Raw genomic sequence first — 15,782 nt, 5'->3', positions numbered from 1 at the left:
CACCTGCTGGGCTCCGGCTATCCTTCCGCCTCAGCCTTCCAAGTAGCCAGAATTACAGGCATGCGCTACCACACCCGGCTGATTTTTTGATTTATTGTGGAGATGAGGTCTCGCTGCCCAGGTGGGTCTCGAACCCGCGGGCTCAGGCAATCCACTCACCTCAGCCTCCCAAAGGCACCTGATTACAGGCTGAGCCACTGAGCCTGGCTAGGCTGCTCTTTTAAATGAGTATGATTTCCATTGTTGTAGGGGATCTTGTGCTAATTCCCAAATGAACGGAGTGCTTTTAAGAAGGCGTTGAGCATTCTGCCTTGTTCTTGATGATAGAGAGAAATGACTTTGTAACCACATCCTTTTGTCAAAATGCTTGGGTGTAGAAATGCTTTGAATGCAGGCTTTGAAAAAAGTCACCGTCTGACTTGATGTCTTAAAAAAAATTAAGCTAATGAAATTCCACCCAGGATGTGAGGGCTGCCGGGAAAGCTCTCTTGGTCCTTCCAGCCTGGTGCCATTTCTTTTTTTTTTTTTTTTTTACCGGCCACCGCACCCTCAACTTGCTGGGCTCCGGCGATCCTTCCGCATCAGCCTTCCAAGTAGCTGGAACTACAGGCGCGTGCTACCACGCCCAGCTAATTTTTTTTTTTTTTTTTAAATAAAAGTTGTGTATTTATTCTTACATGTTTACATTTCAGTCACCTTCAAAATACTCTCCGTTTGATGCAATACACTTATTGAGAAGCTTTTTTCACTGCTCAAAACCTTTTTTGAACTTGTCAATTTGGATGAGTAATTTTTTTATTTATTGTAGAGATGAGGTCTCGCCAGTTGCCCAGGTGGTCTCGAACCCGTGGGCTCAGGCAATCCACTCACCTTAAGCCTCCCAAAGGTGCGGGATTACAGGCTGAGCCACCGAGTCCGGCTGGTGCCATTTCTTACCAGCCAGGAGCGGCTGTCAAGACAGCCTCAGTTGGGACACTGCAGGATGGAATGCAGTCCTTGGTCATTAGAAAAGGACTTCTTTTGGGAGCCCTCCATTTGGCAGTTAGGTTTTTATTCTGTATTACTGCGCATTGATTCTAGTTTTTAAAATATTACCGCCATTGTAAGTCAGTACACATTTACTGTGGAAAATTAGAACAAGTACGAAGAAGAGAGGAGAGGCAGCTGCCGTGACAGCTCGTCCTCTGATGAACCCCTACCCCTGTGTAGATGTGTAGATATGGTCCCTAGAGAGGGACCCCTGCATGTCCTTATTGTATTTTTAGCTCACGTGTGTGTTTTCCATGTAAGCGAGTATTCTTTGAAAACAGAATTTTAGTGACTGTCTACCGTTTGCCCATCTAGGCAGTGCGCCATGTCCCTCACAGAGGCACACTGGCTTGTGAAGGGTTTTTGCTGTTATGACTGGCACTGTGGTAAACATTCTCACATGATTCTCTGCCTCACTTCTGATCCTTTTCATGAGGGTTTTTTTTTAGAAATGGGAACTGTCAGTGCTGGCATCTAGACCTTTCAATAACTTACCAGTTCTTGAAACTTTAGTTGGGCACAGAGCAGTCCAGGTAGCAACTTTACACTTCTAATACTTGGTGACAGACACTGAGATAGCTGGCTTTTTTGTTTTGTGTGGAAGATCCTGTTTCTTCTAGCCAGGGAAGCTGCCCCCGAGCTGGGAGCTTTCAGCAGAGAGCCGGTCCCAGCCAGGCACGAGGCTCCGAGGCACCAGCAGCCCCTCTCCCAGCTGCACGGCCTCCCACAGGCGGCTCTGCTGTTACACAAAGGGTGTGTCTGCTTTGAGCAACAGTGAAGAAATGAGGCAGCGGCCTTTGCTTTTCGAAACACAGTCAGCCCCGGACCTTCTCCTCCTTCCTGCCAGCCACAGAAGCCAGTGCTTCCTGCAGCCCGGCTCTGGGTTCAGCAGGGCGGCTCTGGCCTGGCCTGCAGTGCCATGACTGCTGCAAGGGGAGAGATGGCAGGCCGTGGAGACACTCCGTGCTGGCTCTGCGTGGCTTTCCAGGGGCCACGCCGGCTGGGTCACCTTGCAGCCACTCTGATTTTGCGGGCAAGAGCACCTCTGCTTGACTGTGCCTTCCGTAAATGGCATCGTGGCTTTAAGGCCATCCACATGAGGATGCTCTAATACTGCAGCTGATTTCTTTTTTGACTCCGCGCTTCCATCTTGGGCGACTTCGCCATCTGTGCACTATGCATGCCTGAGGGACGCACACAGAGGGGTTGGGGCTGGGCAAGCCCTGCCACTCCTCAGGAGGTATGTGCATCCCTACTGGGGAGGCCATGCTGTTGTGCAGACAGCCAGTGTGGGTCCATGTCCAGGGTTTTGTTAGGTGAACAAAGCAAGGGGAAGGACCGTGGCCACATTTGCCCAAAAAGAGGGAAATCATCTTGCTCTACATTCACTTGAAAATGTGTCAGAGGAGCCGGGCTTGGTGTCTCAGCCTGTAATCCTGTGCCTTTGAGGGACTGAGGTGAGTGGATTGCCTGAGCCCGCGGGTTCGAGACCCGCCTGGGCAACTGGCGAGACCTCACCTCTACAATCAATCAAAAAATCAGCCAGGCCGGGCTCGGTGACTCAGCCTGTAATCCCGTGACTGTGGGAGGCCGAGGTGAGTGGATTGCCTGAGCCCGCGGGTTCGAGACCCACCTGAGCAACTGGCGAGACCTCATCTCTACAATCAATCAAAAAATCAGCCGGGTATGGTAGCGCACGCCTGTAATTCTGGCTACCCGGAAGGCTGAGGCGAAAGGATAACCGGAGCCCGGCAGGTCGAGGCTGCGGTGGCGGGAAGTGGCCACTGCACTCCAGTCTGGGCGACAGAGTGAGACTCCAACTCAAAAAAAAAAAGAAAATGTGTCAGAGGAGTTTGAAAGGGTAAAAGCTACTGCATTGCCACTGTGGGACTGAGACGAGGACAGGGGTGAGGCGCCACCTCAGACCTCATCTTTTAAAATTTCGAAATTGTGAATATGCTGTCTATTGAAAAAGTCGTTAAATCAAGTTGAGAAAAGGGAGGAAACCAAAATCCTCCAGCACTTCCTCAGTGTCAGCCCAAGGTGGACACTTACAGTGCTCGTGATGCCCTGGAGCACACAGCTCAATTACAGAGCTCGGCCTGCCCCTCTAGGGCTGCAGAGGCCGGAGCGGGGCTGTGCTCAGAGCCACCACAGGGTCAAGCTTCACCCAGTGCAGGGCTGCCAGCCCGAAGACCAGCTCATGCTCCATCCATCCCCACCCCACGCCCAGCTTGTTTTCTAGATGCTGAGCCACTGGTGCTGGCCCTGCATGAGTACTGGAATCACCTGGTCACTTTCAAACATCATGACCCCAGGCCTGGGCCCTACCTGCTTTATTTATTTATTTTTTTTTGTGAGTCGGAGTCTCACTCTTGCCCCCTCTCCACTTCCTTGGTTCAGGTGATCCTTCCGTGTCAGTTTTCAAGGATTTTAGGCCCAGCTACTTTTTTTTTTTTTTTTGAGTCAGAGTCTCACTCTGTTGCCCTGGCTGGAGTGCAGTGGCATGCTCATGGCCACCACAACCTCGACCTGCTAGACTCAGGCAAGCCTTTCTCCTCAGCCTTCCAAGTAGCTGGAACTACAGGCACGCATCACCTTGCCCAGCGAATATTTTGATTTATTGTAGAGATGAGGTGTCGCCAAGTTGCCCAGGCTGGTCTCGAACCCATGAGCTCAGGCAGTCCTCTCACCTCGGTCTCCCAAAGTGCTGGGATTATAGGCATGAGCCACTGTACCCAGCCTGAATTTTTTTTTAGTTTATTTTTTGACCAGGCTTGGTGGCTTAGCCTGTAATTCCAGCACTTTGGGAGACCGAGGCGAGTGGATTGCCTGAGCCTGCGGGTTCGAGACCCACCCGGGCAACTTGGCAAGACCTCATCTCTACAGTAAATCAAAAAAAATTAGCCGGGCGTGGTAGTGCGCACCTGTAGTTCTGCCTACTTGGAAGGCTGAGGCGGAAGGATTGCCGGAGCCCAGCAGGACGAGGCTGCAGTGGCCAGGAGCGAGCCACTGTACTGCAGTCTGGACGTCAGAGTGAGACTCCAACTCAAAAAATAAATAAATTTCTTTTTTGTAGAGACGAGATCTCGCCCTGTTGCCCAGGGTGGTCTCCAACTCTTGGGCTCAGGCAATCCTCCTGTGTTGGCCATCCAAAGTGCTGGGACTACAATCGTGAGCCACTGCACCCAACCGAAGAGCATTTTCAAGGCTTCCCTGGCACTCTGCAGCCCAAGAAGAGCTGCTGCCCTGGGCTCAATGAGGTGGGCCCTTGGCTTGGCCCCTGCACCCAAGATATTTGATAGATGCATGCTAAACAGCCGAAGTAAATGTCGGTGTGCAGAAAGCTACAGAGAATTGTCTGCCGCAGTTGTGTCCACTGGCAGTCCATCAGGGTGCAGAGGCCATGACACGGCCCTGTCCCCTGGCAGCAGGCCTCCTGGGGTTTCCTTGTTTATAGGCTGACCTCACTGGGCTACAGCCTGCCTCCAGGCCTGTGTCAGTGCACAGTGAGGGAAGCCGAAGCCGCATCATTGGGTTCCCTCTCCTCTCCCTTTCTCTTCCCTCGAACAGGGCTTTTGTTTTGAGCTTTGGGTGACTGAGCCTCCCCAGCTGGCATCCAGTGACCTTTTGTGCATATGCAAATCCAGCCTTTGGATTTTATTCCTGAGGGGACTCTCCCAGGGGTTGGGTTCTGCACCTCCTGGCTTCACACACCTGCTGTGGCCTGCGAGCTCGAGCTCCGTGCTGAGTCGCAAGGAAGGACAAGGCCCTTGGGGGAGTGAAGGCCTGAGGTGGGCTGTGTTTGCAGGGCAGATGTTCCCCCAAAAGCTGAGAGAGCTGAGAGGGGACCAGCGAGCCCCACCCAGCCGGGGTGGGGGAGGTCTCCCCCTTCCTGGACGGGTTTTGAGTCTCCAGACATGGCTTTATTAAGTGTCAGTCAGCCACACGCACGCATGGTCATCCTGGGATTCCACAGGTACCTCCCTGCCCCTCGGCGGGACCATGGAGACTCACTGTGTATGACATCTCCAGGAAAGGGCAGGCCCAGCAACTGACATAGGACCCTTTCTTGCTTCCCTGGTGATGGTTATGTCTTGTCGCCCCTGGCTACCTGCTCTCAGCATCTAGGCTTGCGTCCTCACCCCTGTCTGATAGTCACATGATTGTGCCCAAACTTGCAGCTTTCAGGAGCTTCTCAGGAAATCCGAGTCTTTGCTGTGATCTGTGAGTCCCACCGGGGCCTGGCCTGGCCTCTGCCCATCTGCCCTCTCCGGCCCCTCCCTGCTGCTTTCTCCATAGTCACACGGCCTGTCCCCTCCCTCCCTCAGGTCCCCAGGACTCCCTTATACTCTGAGTCCCGGCAGCCCTGCCCTGCCCTCCCTGGACAAGGCATCCCAGACCTGTCCATTCACAGCCAGTCTCCCCAGCTGCACCACAGCCCCCCCCCACAACCAGCGCCGCAATGGGGGCAGTCTCAGCTGCTGAAGCCCACCTGGCAGTCACAGGTGCTCCAGAGACGTCTGTCGAGTTCATGCTGAATACTGATTCCATCCCAGTCGGTAGACACGGGGGGCATATGCGGCTCTTCTGGAGGTGTGAGTCGGCTGTGCCACTGCTAGGTTCTCTGGGACTTCTACCCTCCGCGCCATTTCTGTGAGAAGTCTGACTTTCTTCCTTAAATGTAAGAATTACTAGAACTGGCCACGCAGCTACTAGGGAGGCCAAGGCAGGAGGATTGCTTGGACTCAGGAGTTGCTGTCCAGCCTGGGCAACATAGCAAGACACCATCTCTTAAAAGAAAATCAGAATTTCTAGAACTGATTTCATGTGTATCTGTGTTAGCTTAAAAATCCTAGTGGCGGGGAGGGCCTCTAAAATGTTATGTCAGACCCAATCGAGGGTGTGTCTTGTTTGCCACCTGGTGCCGCATGTAATCCCAGCACTTTGGGAGGCTAAGGCAAGAGGATTGCCTGAGCCCAGGGGTTCAGGACCAGCCTGAGCAACTTGGTGAGACCTCACTACAGTAAATCACAAAAATTAGCTGGGCATGGTGGCATGCGTCTGTAGTTCGAGCTACTTGGAAGGCTGAGGCAGAAGGATCGCCTAAGCTCAGTAGGTTGAGGCTGCAGTGGCTGTGAGTGTGCCACTGCACTCCAGTCTGGGCAACAAGAGTAAGACTCCAACTCAAAAAAAAAAAAGATGCAAAGGATTGCCCAGAAGTGAGATTGGAGCATATAGTTTATTTAGAGGGTAAATTCGAGAGAGAGGGAGGGAGGGGGGAGGGGAAGGAAGGGGAGCAAAACTTAGGAAAACATGGCGGCCATAGCTCAAAGAGCCGCATGGACACACCAGAGTTAACAAAGCAGTGGCGACTTCTGTTTGAAGTTGAATGTCTTTTAAGCTTTTCCCTTTATGGGGGCAAGTTGTTAAGGTGACTGGGTGGTGGTCTGCTCCATGTCATCACGCAGGGCAGGAAAGCACAGGTCCAGGCGTCAGGTGATGGGTGGCAGGCAGGCAGGCAGGCGGGTGGGTCAGTGACATGACTGCTGCCTTGTTGATGGGGTCTGGGTCATGAGGGTCATGAGAGGCTAATTAGGTTAACTTGTTTACAAAACAGTCTGAGGAGGGCTGTAGAACAATTATCGATAGTTGACTCTGAGAAACCAGTTCTGTCCTTGGCTAGTGATCAGAGGGCAAGTTAAAGTGAACTGCTAGAAAAACAAGACAAAGCTAATAAGCAATGTTAAAATGACTACTCATTGGATAAATTGACTGTATGTTATGTCCTTTCAGTCTGTCTCTTTAAAAACAAAAACCAATCAGAATTAATAGAGTGGATTACACGTGTATCTGTAGGGTGACACTCAAGGCTGTGAATGTCCCCAGGCCCTGGCAGGCTCCTGAGAGCTGAATGTGGCCTTCATGGCCTCACATGACTCCTCCAGCGCCCTTGGGCCCAGCACCTCCCTTCTGGAGTCTTAAACTTCACCTCCACCAGGGGAAGCCTCTGCTGGGAACGGGTTGTTCTTAGAACAATGAGAACACTTAGAACTGTGAGAGCACTCGTACTTTCAGTTCTTTAAAAGGGAGGGACAGATTTCCCTGCAGAATCTGTTTTCTCCATATTGGCTTCATGTCCTGTGCTTTATGAGAAAAATCCATTTTCTCTGCAGTTATTTTCATCATAATATAAACTAATTGATGTTTTCCAAGGTTTTGAGTTCGTGTTTATTCAATTTTATGAGAAAATTTAGGAAACTGCACGATGAGCAAAGCAAGGGGCCTTCCGCAGGGCTCGGGCTGGCGGGTGGGGAGGCTGATGTGTTGACCTGAGCCCAGCGGGCTGGCTGGGACGCTGGGGACACAGACTCAGGCACGGATCTCCCAGCACGTGCCTAGGCCCTCCCAGTCGGGAGTCCTTGCAAAAGCAGCCTTCCCAAGGCAGGAGTTCTCATTTTGCCAAGGTGTGACCCTCATCATCCTCCCATGACTTCTCCCCACAGTGCTCTGGGTGAGGCCCCCATTTTCCCTGTTAGAGAAGGCGAGTTGTCACAGCCACACCCCAGGTAGTGGTAGAGCCAGCATCTGGCCCAGGCCACCCACCCCAGGAATGTTGCGCTTAACCAGTGACTCAGACCCGGGGCCATTTACAAATTTTTTTTTTTTTGAGTTGGAATCTCACTGTGTCGCCCAGGCTGGAGTGCAGTGACATGCTCATGGCCACCGCAGTCTCAGTCTGCTGGGCTCAGGCGATCCTTCCACCTCAGTCTTCCAAGTATCTGGAGCACGCGATGCCATGCCTGGCTAATTTTTTGATTTTTAATGTAGAAATGAAGTCTCCCCAAGTTGCCCAGGCTTGTCTCAAACCCGTGGGCTCAGGCAGTCCTCTCACCTTGGCCTCCCAAAGTGCTGGAATTATAGGCATGAACCACCTCGCCCAGTCTGTTTAAATTGAAATCAAAGTCAAATCAACTGAGTTCTTTCATGACACTGGCCATATTTCAAGTGTGCAAAGGCACATGTGGCCAGTGTGGGCCCTCACCACAATGTTGCTGGTCCATCATCACAGGACGTGTCCTGGGCAGCCCTGCCCCAGGCTGTCTGCCCTCCTGGCGCTCCCTTGTGACTTGTTAGAGAAGTCTGGGCATGGCTAAGGCAACTGGGTGGCTGTGACTTGTGTCACTTGCTGTGCTCACTTTCTTTACAGAAAGATAAGCCTTAGACAGAGCGCCATAACAATGCCGTGATTTCTTTCATAGGCATAATCACTGTTCCAAACTGAGTTGCAGTTCAAGAAAGGGTTATGAGTCCCTTCTCGGTAATAACTGTCCTCATGTTCCTCTCCTGGAAAGAGAGAGGTGACCAAAGAATTCTTCCTTCCCAGTGGAATCTCTGACAGCCCAGCCCAGGGCCACAGCTGCAGCGGCCAGGACACAAGGGACCTTCATCTGTGCTTGGTGTCTTTGCAGGGCGGCAATGACCACGAGATCTTCACAGACCCCAGGACAGTGGGCTACACCGTGACGGCACCTGAGGACACACGCAGGCTCTGTGAAGTGATCTTCTTATAGATGCAGGGTAGGGTGGGCAGGTCCTGGCTGGCCAGCCTACAGGAGCCCTTCGGTGGCCAAGGCCCACACGTGTACCCGCAGCCCAGCCAGGCTCCCACGTCGTGCCAGGCTCCAGAAGCCACCAGAAGGGAACAGAAAAGTCTTGCCAGGAATGGCTCAAAGAATACCTCCAACAGAAGATTCTGTCCCCCAGGACAGTCTAAGACCTGCCTGATTGGTACAATCACAGCACACATTTTTTGGGGAACCTCCCCATCATTCACAAAGAAAAAAATGTGCCTGGGTCCCCCCTCTTTATGGGTCTCATGAAAACATACGTGGGGTGAGTGTCAACACCGAAAGGGGGATCTGGTGATGAGACAGTAAGGGGGCACCCAGCCAGGATGTCTGCAGCCGCCCCCAGCAGGAGTTTACAGACACTCCATGAAGGGACGTGCCCCTGCATGTCACCTGGATGGGCTGTGCCTGGAAGCTGGGCGTGGCGTGAGTCTCAGGGACTGGGCATGCTGTTCTCCACGCCACTTCCTTGATGAGGCCGAGGCCTTGGACAGATGGCCAGCCAACAACAGCCGACTTGAGAGTTGGCACCCCAGCTGCCCAGGGCTCAGGCCAGCTCTTGTACATCTTGAATAGCCTGGCTGCTCTCCGTAGCCATCGAGACCCCGGCCCTGGTGGAGAACTGGCACAACAGTCCTTCCCTGCAGGCCGGCTCTGAGCCAGGTTTGGAGAAACTGACCTGGGGTGTCCGATTCCCCACACGGACCCTGGCAGGCTTGGCAGGGCCTCCTGGCAGTGTTGGCCCCAGCTCCTCGGATGGGTGCAAGCCTGGATAGGAGATAGAACCGGAGCCTGCTTCCCGGGAGCCCCTGGCCCCGCCCAACCCTGAATGAAGCCGGCCTGCCTCCCTCCCACCTCCCTCCCACGTGCTGCGGGTTCTTTGTGAGACAAAGGGGCTGCAGCCTCCTGGTGGAAGACAGGTTTCCAAGGCAACTGTTCACGTGGCACTTCGGGGAGCAGAAGCCCCAGGACCCTGCTCCCTCCGCGATCGGCTGGGCTGGGTGGCTCTGCGGGGCACCCCTGGGTGATTCCATCACACCCAGTCCTGTCTGGCATCTCTGCCTGGGCTGGGTGAAGCAGGACGCCCTTACCCCAGGGCCCCCCGAGCCCCCCACCTAGCAGCAATGTCATGGCCCTTCAGAATGGACGCAGCACACTAAAGTATGTTTTCTATTCTGTTTTCCTCCCTGACTGGTGAAGAGGAGCCATTGAGTCTCTTCTCAGACTCCGGAAGGAACACCAGCCCTTTTGGGCTCTGGCACGCCTGTGACAGGGAGCCCCTGCCTGTCCAGACACAGGCGCCTCCTCCCTGCTTCCTGCCACATGTCAGGGCCCACAGTCCCTGGACTTCTGTCACCTACTATGTCGAAGCGAGACAGCGGGTCCCACCCAGGCTCGTGCCAGGCTGGCGCTGATGCCTCAGGCCTGGGCTGCCCTCCCACGACTCCCACATGGCTGCTTCGCCCACCAGCCCCTGCCACCTCGCCCCACTGTCACGGGTTCCTCTACTTCCACCTCAAAAGGACTTGGAGCCTCCCCCAACTGTCCCCTGCTGTCATCTGGTCATCCCAGCCCAGCTTGCTAGGACTTACGCCCCGGGACGCAGTGGAGTCAGGGCCACGCGACACAGGCACAGCGCCTCCTGGGGCCTTGCCTTGCATGGCTCCGCGTGGCAGGGGCTGCAGGAGGCAGATGAGAGCAGGACCAGGACGGCGCAAAGCCTGCTGCTGCTGAACACTAACTCAGGATGATCCCTGCCTCTGTTTACCCATCTGTCAAATGGGAGAGTCCTCGTCACATAATTTAAACAAGTTTCACAAAGCACTTTGAACAGTGTGTGCTGTTATTACCAACTCGAGTACCTCCACCCAAGAAACCCTGTAACTCAGGGACAGTCATCCTCTCTGCTTTAGGGAGGTGGCAGCATAAAGGAACTGTCACAAGAAAGTTAAACACGGTAGGTAAGCGCTGAGCCAGTGCAAAGCAGAGGTTGCACCCAGGCCAGCCTGGCGCCGCTAGGAAAGTCATCACCCCACCCCGCACCACAGAAGCTGACCTGGACCAAGGTCACCCAGGGCTTAAGAAGGCCCAGGGTGAACTTGATGGCTAGTGAGTGGGGCGGAGGTTCCTGGGGGACAGGCCTGCCAAGAAGGAAGGAGCCTGAGCCCAGGGAAGCACCATGGTAGGTGTAAGGGCACCAGGAGAGACCCAGCTAGCAGATGCTGCCATAATCCTAACGCACCCCAGAACGTGGCTTGAGTCACTAAGGGCTGCTGCCTCTTCCTCCCACCCCTCCCCAGGGCTCCTGATCTCGGCCCTGCCAGGCCTCAGCCCCGACGGGCACCTCCTACCCTAGGAGAGCAGCCAGGCTCAGGGCTCCCACTCCACAGCACCCCAAAGCCAAGGCCTGGAACTCCTCCCTACCCCAGGGCTGCCTTCCTGCATGTCCTGCCCACTGCAGGCCTTCCCCATGCTGCCCGTGTGTGCCGATTCCACGGCCACCACTCATGACCTGGAGCCAGGTGCCTGCTTTAGCGTGGTTATAACTTTTCCCAATACACTACACATCAACAATAAAGGCCAGGCTCAGCGGCTCAGTCTGTAATCCCAGCATTTTGGGAGGCCGAGGCGAGAGGATTGCCTGAACCCGTGGGTTCGAGACCCACCCAAGCAACTTGGCAAGACCTTGTCTCTACAATAAATCAAAAATTAGCTGGGCGTGGTAGCACACACCTGTAGTTTCAACTACTTGGAAGGCTGAGACAGAAGGATCGCTGGAACCCAGCAGGTCGAGGCTGCAGTGGCCAGGAGCATGCCACTGCACTCCAGTCTGGGCAACAGAGTGAGACTCCAACACCAAAAAAAGCCAAAACAATAAAAATGCCCATCTCTGGCCACCCAAAATCACTGCCTCTTTGGAAACACTGGCTGGGGCAAAAACTTCCTAGTAGGCACATGGTCCCTCGCAGCATGGCCCCTTCGGGCCATCCCAGCCCCCTACACACACACCTCCCCCCCATCATTCTGGAAACCAAGAGGGCCCTCAACCCTCTACCTCAGCCGTCTGGCTGCCACAGCTCCATTGGCAAACTATTCCTCCCCCAAGAGCCATGAACACCCTAGAGACATCTACCCTAGTACTCTCCCGCCAGCCCTTGGACCCTTGTGGGTGGGGTCGACCTTGAGTTTCAAGCCCCCCATCAGGGCCTGGAGAGTGCACGCGCCAGGGACCCTCCATCATGGGCATGCAGTGGGGGAAATGAGGGTTCTCGCGCACACACAGGCTTCCAATGGGCACTTAGCCACAGCCGGGTGGATGGCGTTTGCTATTGCCAGCAGGCACACCTGCAGCCAGGCTTTCCTAGGTGAGAGGATGATGAAAGGACACAGAAAGTCCCTCTTCTTACCCGCCACCCCTAAACCCAGGCCAGAGTGGAACATGTCAGCCACTGGGAAGACACCCACCTGTGGCTCCAAGGACAAGCTCCCTGGCAAGTACCTTCTCATGAACACACACGGCCTCGCACAGAACAAAACTTTATTGAGGACGGCAGCTGATAGGAGGGAAGGTCTGGATTTGGGGATCCTGGCTTCTTGCCCCCACCGATGTCTCCCTCCCAGGGTGCAAGGAGCTTCCCCTTCTGTCAATTGACACCTCGCGTCCCTTCCCACAATACCAGAACGCCCCTCTACTGAAGAGCTGCGGCCATCCAGAAGAACAAAGGGTTCCAAAGGTCACCCCTGAATGGCAGAACGCAAGTTCCAGCCCAGGTTGGGCAGAGCCTGCCAGGGACACCTGTGCTCCAACCATGCCAAACCAGGGCAAAGCCACAGAGACGCTGGAAGGCAGGGAGCCACCTCAGGTCTTGGCAGAAAGGGCTTTGGAAGTGTGGCCTGCATCCAACAGAAGGCACCCCCAGGGAACCACCCAAGGCTGGAGGGGAAAGGCCACCTTTGAGTTAGCCAAAGGCGGAGGTTGAGGGGGGTGGTGCAGTTGTGGAAGAAACTGACCAGCCCAGGAAGTGGCATGGAAGTTGGTGTTTCACTGCACTCAGAATCAACACACTTATGTGCCTATTTTAAAACAACTCTCTTCCACTTCTTTCAAACAAAGCCGCTCCTGGGCTGAAAGGGATAAACACGTCAGAGTTGGGACGCTTGAAGAGGCCAGTGGCGCATCCGGCATCAGACAGTCCTCCCTCGTGTCTGCCCCAAAGCCACCATCGCGGAGGGGCTGCTTCCCTGCATTCATGGTGGACTCGACCACATATAGGCTGTTTATTTCAAAACATATACCCAGCTATTTCTATTTTTAAATCACATCTAAAGCAAAACCAAAACCACAGCAAAGAAAATCTTAAGACTTGACTGGCACTACCTACAAAAATCTGCAATGTCACAGCAACGTGCAAACAAGGCTAGCTGGGGTGACCAGCTTTAGTGGCCAAAAAAGAAAAAGAAAAAACTCCTAGCATTTTTTAACATCAGTTTTAAGGAAAAGCCCCTCACCCAAGGTGTGTCTCTCCTTCAACGCTGACCTTACCAGGCGGTCGGGGACAAGTGACCCACTCTGCTGGCTGGACCTGGAGAAAGCTGTTTTTCGACCAAGGCCCTGCCCTTTCCACAAGCCCTCCTGCCACCCACCACCACCACCTCAGGGACAGGGGCTGTGAGACGGCTGCCGGCTGCCAAGTGATGACCCCGCCACAGGAAGACGGAAGGGGACTGGAGTTCAGCCCCTCAGCACAGGCGGCCACGCCCAGGGATCCCGCTGTGGAAAACTGGCTCCCCAGACACACACACGCCGTGAGGACCGCGGTCAAGGCACTGAACGGCACTCTCTCTCCAGCCCAAGACCCCACTCTCCACATCCCCTGCAAAGCAGCACCCAAACCAAACAAGCCGGGAGTCGGAAGACTGCTCCACCCAGGTCCACGGAGAGACCCGAGCAGCGCTCAGGGGGAAAGTCACGCGGGGAAGTCACACAGGGTCCACACTCCCCACCAGGGGCAAGACGGGGGTGGCGGGAGGCCGGAGCCTCCAGCTCCAGGGGTGAGGGGAGCCCCTCTCCGGGAGGCCGGCCGACACCCCGACCCTCCCCAGGGCAGGGGGGGGGCGGGGGGGGGCGGGCCTCCACTCCTGCGCCTCTCCTTTTCAAATGCCTTTAATGCTTTTCAGATGGTGAGAGGTGGTTGTGATGGTCGGAGGCTGTGCTGGTGGCCAACAGCACCCCCACGTGTGTGCCCACACCCCTTCCTCCAGGAGATACTTGAGGGGGACCAGGGGCCCCCAGAAACCCCATCTCGTGTGGCAGAATGTCATCTCCAGGGTGGTCCTGCCTCCTCCGCCCCGAGTCTCCCACGAGCCAGGAGAAGGGAGCTTCCGGCGTCTCCTAGGAGCTGATGACATGTCCCGACCAGGTCTCGTGCTTGGTGCCAGGCGCCAGGTGGGTGATGACCACCTCCACAGCCTGCAGCTTCTCGTTCTTGGGTGGGATGGAGCACATCTTATAGGTGACCTCATCGCCTTCCATGGGCACATACTCCCCTTCCACGCTATGGAGGTGCAGAGAAAGCAGTTAGTGTCCGCACGGTGAGGGGCTTGCAGACGCCTAGCCAAGGCCCCGGCACCCTCCCAGGCGAGGCAAAGGGCAACCAGGGCGCACCATCTGGCCAACCACCTGGAGCCCCTTCCCCAACAACTGCCCCTCTGGCACTGGGCGCCACCGCACTGCCCGCAGCCTCAGTGTCCTGGACATGGAGCCCGACCCAATCAGCTCCTTCCCTGGGACTTCTGAGGCTGGAAGTGAAAGCACATGGCCATCTGGGGGAGCCCCCACTGCAACAGGGACCATGGGAGCCTGGGCTTGTGGATGGAAGGGCACACACAGCCAGTCTGCGTCAGAGAAACGTGGCCGTCACAGAAGGAGATCCGGTGCTGAGTTGCCCCAGGCAGGGGTCCCGGAGCTCCCACAGTGGCCCCTGGTCCTGGGTGTCCCAGAATCCACACCGTGTCTTTGCTCTTGAATTCCCCAGACAACCTGCTGAGCCTTTGGTAAAGCCCCTTTTGTGCTGATAGCCAGTTTCTTCAGGGGTCCTCTCCCTTGTGATCACGCCCCGGAAGGGTCCTTTACTTTCTTTTTTTTTTTTTTTGAGTTAGAGTCTCACTCTTTTGTCCAGGCTGGAGTGCAGTGGCACACTCCCAATCACCAGCCTTGACCTCAGGCGATCCTTCTGCCTCAGCCTTCCAAGTAGCTGGAACTACAGGCCTGCCCAGCTAATTCTTCTTTATTGTAGAATGAGGTCTTATCAAATTGCCCATGCTGGCCTTGAAGCCGTGAGCTCAGCCAATCCTCTTACCTCAGCCTCCCAAAGTGCTGGGATGAGAGGCGTGAGCCACCGTGCCCAGCAGGTCCCTTGCTTTCTAGGGACATGAGTCACCATCTCATAGTGAGACCAGCCTCTTGATGATACCCCAGGAGGAAAATCCCTTTCAGATCCTAAACGCCAGGGCCAGCCAGTCAGCTCCCCCCAGAACTAATTGTTATTGGAAAATCACATAGTGGATGGTGTCTCCCTCTTTGTCTTGGCCACCAAGAAGCCCAGGAATAAACTGCAGTAGTTGACCTAGACATCACAGTATCTCCATCTCTTCTGTTTGCCCACCTGTGTTTTCTATACTAACTTGGAATCCTTTCTGGAAAGAGGCAGCATGGAAATGCGCCAATATACCATGTATGTGGTTACAGACACGAAATGCTTCGTGGTAGCGTCTTGTCTTGTGCCTGCACTTCAGGGGCCAGGGGACTTTAAACAGACCGGACACATAGGGACGGCGGGGAGGGCTAACCCCATCCCAGGAGACCAAGCACAACAGGATCTTGTGTTCACTAACACGGCTTTTGTGTGATCCTGTGTTTACGGACATGGCTTCTGTGTTTGCCAGGTGTGCTGTGCAGACGGGACTCTGCCTGAGGCTGTGTCTGAAGGGAGGCTGGGGAGGGAGGCCAAAGGGGGAGGGCTGAGGCTGCCGGCAAGGGTGCCTGCACAGCTGAAGGCTGCCCGGAGGACAGGGGTGAGCGCCGGCCGCTGGTGGCCGCCCAGGGCTCCCCAGGGGCTTCCA

The 15,782-nt window shown here is 55.0% G+C and overlaps 2 protein-coding genes across 3 annotated transcripts in view; one reads left to right on the top strand and one right to left on the bottom strand.

Moving 5' to 3' along the window:
- The window catches only part of PMM2 (phosphomannomutase 2), a 29,190-nt gene extending 20,437 nt beyond the window's left edge, over window positions 1-8,753 (top strand). Inside the window, exon 8 of the mRNA XM_008057665.2 lies at window positions 8,502-8,753. Coding sequence (XP_008055856.1) covers window positions 8,502-8,603 — 102 coding nt within the window. The 3' untranslated portion in view covers window positions 8,604-8,753. The remainder of the gene's footprint in view (window positions 1-8,501) is intronic.
- Window positions 8,754-13,816: 5,063 nt separating this feature from the next.
- The window catches only part of CARHSP1 (calcium regulated heat stable protein 1), a 6,262-nt gene continuing 4,296 nt past the window's right edge, over window positions 13,817-15,782 (bottom strand). For both annotated transcript variants that reach the window (XM_021712133.1, XM_008057664.2), the window contains one exon: window positions 13,817-14,215. In XM_021712133.1, coding sequence (XP_021567808.1) covers window positions 14,053-14,215 — 163 coding nt within the window. In that variant the 3' untranslated portion in view covers window positions 13,817-14,052. The remainder of the gene's footprint in view (window positions 14,216-15,782) is intronic.

The sequence above is a fragment of the Carlito syrichta genome, unplaced genomic scaffold (genome assembly GCF_000164805.1).
Source record: "Carlito syrichta isolate Samal-C Ts95f unplaced genomic scaffold, Tarsius_syrichta-2.0.1 Scaffold303103, whole genome shotgun sequence".
NCBI lineage: Eukaryota > Metazoa > Chordata > Mammalia > Primates > Tarsiidae > Carlito > Carlito syrichta.
The sequence above is the reverse complement of the archived record's forward strand: the minus strand, read 5'-3'. Positions and strand labels throughout refer to the sequence as shown.